The sequence below is a fragment of the Lactuca sativa genome, chromosome 2, assembly GCF_002870075.4.
Source record: "Lactuca sativa cultivar Salinas chromosome 2, Lsat_Salinas_v11, whole genome shotgun sequence".
In the NCBI taxonomy this organism is placed as follows: Eukaryota; Viridiplantae; Streptophyta; class Magnoliopsida; order Asterales; family Asteraceae; genus Lactuca; species Lactuca sativa.
Genome location: NC_056624.2, coordinates 227,113,131 through 227,117,899, shown reverse-complemented (window position 1 = coordinate 227,117,899; position 4,769 = coordinate 227,113,131). Strand labels below are relative to the sequence as shown.

The 4,769-nt window shown below is 32.7% G+C and overlaps 1 protein-coding gene and 1 non-coding gene across 2 annotated transcripts; one reads left to right on the top strand and one right to left on the bottom strand.

Moving 5' to 3' along the window:
- Positions 1 to 2,030: 2,030 nt before the first annotated feature.
- Positions 2,031 to 2,936, bottom strand: LOC111910853 (pectinesterase inhibitor 7). The gene has a single exon (XM_023906662.2). It carries the CDS (start codon positions 2,873 to 2,875, stop codon positions 2,294 to 2,296), a length of 582 nt encoding a protein of 193 aa, XP_023762430.1. The 5' UTR covers positions 2,876 to 2,936; the 3' UTR covers positions 2,031 to 2,293.
- Positions 2,937 to 4,029: 1,093 nt separating this feature from the next.
- Positions 4,030 to 4,102, top strand: TRNAK-UUU (transfer RNA lysine (anticodon UUU)). Its single transcript has one exon. It is a non-coding gene; the product is annotated as a tRNA-Lys (tRNA).
- The last annotated feature ends 667 nt before the right edge of the window (positions 4,103 to 4,769 follow it).

The window sequence follows — 4,769 nt, the reverse complement described above, 5'->3', positions numbered from 1 at the left end:
TAGAGACATGGGAAGAGAAATTGTATCTGGATTCGAGGTCATAGAAGGGAGAATCGATTGAATCGTTGTGAAAGAAGACGTACGTATCATTGAAATTAGTGGGAGAATCTTTCTTATGTATCTTCCAATACCATTGATCTTCATATTTTCTCCCTTGCAATAAATTGAAAATAAAATAATGCCTTTGTTAATGATTTTCAAACGAGAACAAAAGAAACGGGTAATGAGGGGTGGGGTTGACCAAATGATGATATCATTAATAGATTTCCTAATTTTAAAAATAAATTTATTTTTGGTGAAATTTAATTGTTATTAATAGATTTCCTAATTTTAAAAGTAATTTTATTTTTGGTGAGATTTAATTGTCATTAATAGATTTCTTAATTTTAAAAATAATTTTATTTTTGGTTAGATTTAAATGTCATTAATAGATTTCCTGATGTTAAAAGTAATTGTCATTAATAGATTTCATAAAATTGGTGGACAAAAAAAGATTGACCAAATGATGATGTCAGCATAACGATCTAAAGGTGGAAAAGATATGAATAAAACACAATCAATGACTTTGATTGTTGAAAATGATGTTACAAAGTTTCAATATTAATAATATTTAAAGATTACTTTTCTACTTTTGTTTAATTATCCATACAAAATATAAATAATACATATATCGATTATCTATCCATAACTAAAGATCAAAATCATATCCATTTACTATTGGGTTTGTAGGATTGATTGTTATGAGTTGTACTTATTTTGAAGCCCAACTTCCAAACAATCAGTTCAATTTTATAACTTTGTTTTGATAAGGACTTAAAGCCTAAAGGACTATGTTGGAAGTAATAAAAATGCCATATGTTAATTTGAATATGGAGTTTTGATGTTTATTTGAATATGGATTGTTTTTATCGATTATATAAAGTCTTTTTCGTATTAATATTTCTATACTATATACCTGAGTTTATGAAATTAAATCAAAGACTTTTCAATTTTTATGCAGAAATAGATAACCAATTATTTCTTTAAATTACACGATATGTATAATGATAAAAATATGTTTTTGAGATGTTACAATAGTCTATCTAGAGTTTGTAACTTTGTCTTCTTTTTTTTTTTTTTTTTTTTTTTTTTTTTTTTTTTTTTTTTTTTTTCAAAATCATAAGCTCAACCTTTACTGTGGAATCAACTTTGTTGTGAAATCAACTTGGTTGTGGTATCAACCTTAGTAAATTTATCACGTTCTCAACTAATATGTTGCTCCAAACCATGGTTTTCCATTACTTTTCTACTAATATGATCGGGACCAACGACAAGGCTCTACCCCTTGACCCTGCAACGTGACGTATAGGATCAGATCTTTAAAAACTTTCTTACTTCCTTCCAGCCTCTCTAACTGGTGAAGGTGGGTGTCCACTAACGGTCATTCCTGGCTCGGCTCCAATAACACAATTTCGGGAGGAATCGGTAGTTGGGCGCTGGATCCCTTCGGACCTGGAGAACGTGTGACACTGCTGAGTCGGAGTTTGGTGAACCAACAGGTCGCTCCTCTAGTTGAAGTATTGGGCCCCTTTATTGTTGCCTAGGTTACAAATCTCTTACTCGACTAGAGCGGATCCCGAGACTTCACCCGTTCTTTTAAACTGTTGGACACTACATTTTATAACGAGAATCACAAGGCCGGTCAACAAGGAACAACTTGGCAGAGTGTCCTGAGATAACAAGGAAAAAGTGAGAACGCCCAGTAGCCCCTTTGATCTTTGCATTTTGTCGAGTTCTTGATTAAACTCATCTTATATACAAATATACAAATGTATGTTCTGTATCTTTTATATTGTATTAGATCACACTAATCTAAGTTCTGTATCTTTTACATTGTATTAGATCACAATACTAATCTAGATTCGTACTTGTGTTTATTCGGGTTTATTTGTTATTTGAACATGTGATTGTGAGACAGATTGTTACATTACAATATGGTCTTTTCACTAAAATATTTAGATTGTAGCTTACCTAAACATGTTACACAACTGTTGCAAAACTAATACTGTATTAATATGATTTTAAACTTTACCACCAAAAAGTACCTGACAACATTAATTCTAGAGATGGTAGGACCCAATTATTGATAACATCAACATTCAAACACTCTTTAAAACAACTTTTTTTTCACTCTAGTGAAACCACCCCCAGTCATGCTGCTTAATTGACAAGGAGTTCACTATAACCTAATAAATAAAATAAATATATTTTACAACAAAGCAGTGCCACTCTCTTTTTTTTTTACAATAAAGATCTAAGAAATATTACTAATGAGAGCTAAAGCATTGCTTGTTAACTCTGCAACATTTACTATATATCCTCTAATCGTCTCCTTCATCTTCCCAACATTTTCTTCAAATCCATCCATACAAGTATCTTCATCTGTCAACGCAGCACTCACCCACGTCTTCACATTCCCCATTTTCTCTTCAAAATCCGGTCCATCCAATCCCTTCATTTCCACCACCGATTTCCGCATCTCATCCACCGAATCACTCATATTCTCCAAACAGTCCTCCACCGCCATCCCGTCCTGCATACTCACATCCCGCCCTTTCAACAGCTCCTTCACGGCTTTCGACGTCGATTTGGCACTCTTCAAGCTCAAACTCAGCGCCAGACTCGCCAATTGCATTTGGCTCGATTGGACAGTGGTCGCAAACGGGGACAGGGTTTTGAAGCACAAGTCGGCGTACTTTGTGGCTTCACATGATGCCTTGATGAAATCGGTGTCGGAATCGGTTTCTAATCTGAGTCTTGGAGTCGCGGAGATGGTGGTGAAGGAGAGGAGGGCTAAAACTAAAAGGGATGCCATGAAACATGTGAAAGGTTGCATTTTTTTCTGTGGGTGTGGTTTCTTTGTGCAGTGTGTGTGTGTGTGTGTGGAGCTATAACTATAAGAGAGTGTATATAAAGTTAAAAAGGGTACTACTGTCCTACACGTGAACTGGTTGTCAAAAATAATTGGTAAAGACAACAGGAGATGATAAAATACCTTATCAATGGAATGGGGCTTACGCTTCCTCTTGTCATTCTGTGGTTCGTTTATCTTTGTACTCAAAGGGAAAACAACAATATTATTAAAAGCGAATAGAACAAACTTGGGAAAATCAGGATCATCTTCGAAAATAATGATTACCAGATTTCTATAAACCCATATAATTAAATGCACAACTCAAGCACAATACAGTAATTAATATACTCGAAAACAAATGTAAATGAAATGAAATTTCTCTTCGGTATCCATTATGGTCAGGACTCAGGAGAAAGGTGCACAGTTTGCACTTTTAGGACCTACCATACCACGGAGATTTTTATTTATTTATTTATTTATTTTTGCGAGAAAGACAGTGTACCTTACAGCATATATGCACTGAATAAAGACAGTCATGTGTAATTTTCCTTCTCTTGTTCACACAAACGATAATAAAAGATAAAAGCATGATGGGTCCATTTTTCTAAATAATAATCTGCAAAGTTTACACTTAAATGATCAAGATGATTAAAACTGGAAGAGTGCTGATTGCAAGCTTGACTCTTTAGAGGATCGAAATGTAATGAAATAATCAGGTACTTAATTATAGTACTTAGTTACTTACATTGTAAAATTGTCAATTGCTTATTTGGTAGTCAATTAGAAATTAAATATCCTCTTACTTTTTATTTTTATTTTTCTTCCTACCTATTTAAGATGATGACAAGTATACAAATTTAAAATCTCAATCAAATTTAAATTAAATTTAATGACACTTGTCACCATATAAAATAAATAAGAGTATAATAAGAACAAAAAATAGAAGACTATTTAATTTCTCTTTCACGTTTAAACTAGTTTGACCGAGTTTTTGTAAAATAATCATTTACTTTATGTGATTTTTAATTTAGTTATGAGGGTTGTGAACGTCATGCTATAAAATAAATGAACTGAACATAGAAATATATATCAAATGTATGAGTAATATATGATTTTTCGGTGAGTGAAAATGTATTGCCGTTCTAGCTCAGTTGGTAGAGCGCGTGGCTTTTAACCACGTGGTCGTGGGTTCGAGTCCCACGGATGGCGTTTTAGTTCTTGGGTTTTCATCAATTTTTTTAATGGACAAACTAAAATTAGATAGATACGATGAGAAAAATGGAAGTAAAAAAATCAACTAATTTTACAAGGTAAACAAGCCCAGTTCATCCGATCTAAATCAGTTTACAAGAGCCCGATACATATCAATCTGGTCTTCGATTATTAAAGCCCCTAACAAATCAAAGGAAAATACTCTGGACTCTGAAGTCTGGACCAATCCAAATTAAAAGTAGAAACAAGCCCAGTTCATCGTATCTCTTCATATTTGGTTGGAAAATATTAACTGTATTCTTTTACATGTATATCTTTTTTACAAATTATTATATAAATAAAAGTATGAATGTTGTATGTATAACCAAGGTAAATTTAGTGTAGAGTGTATTTTATATAATCCAATTTATATGTCTCATATTATTATATCATACCTCGCAACACCTCAACATATCATAATTATGGATCTAGCACCACATGTATGTAGGTCAAAAGTTAATATGGTTAAATGATATGAGTATGGTATAAAACTCCATAGGTTTTACCTATATTTTCAAAAAACACACGGCTTTTCTTTGGCCATAAGTCCCAAAAAACTGAAAATACATGTTAATTTGATGTTTTTGTCGGGAGTATAATATTCAATTGGATGTATCCGAAACTT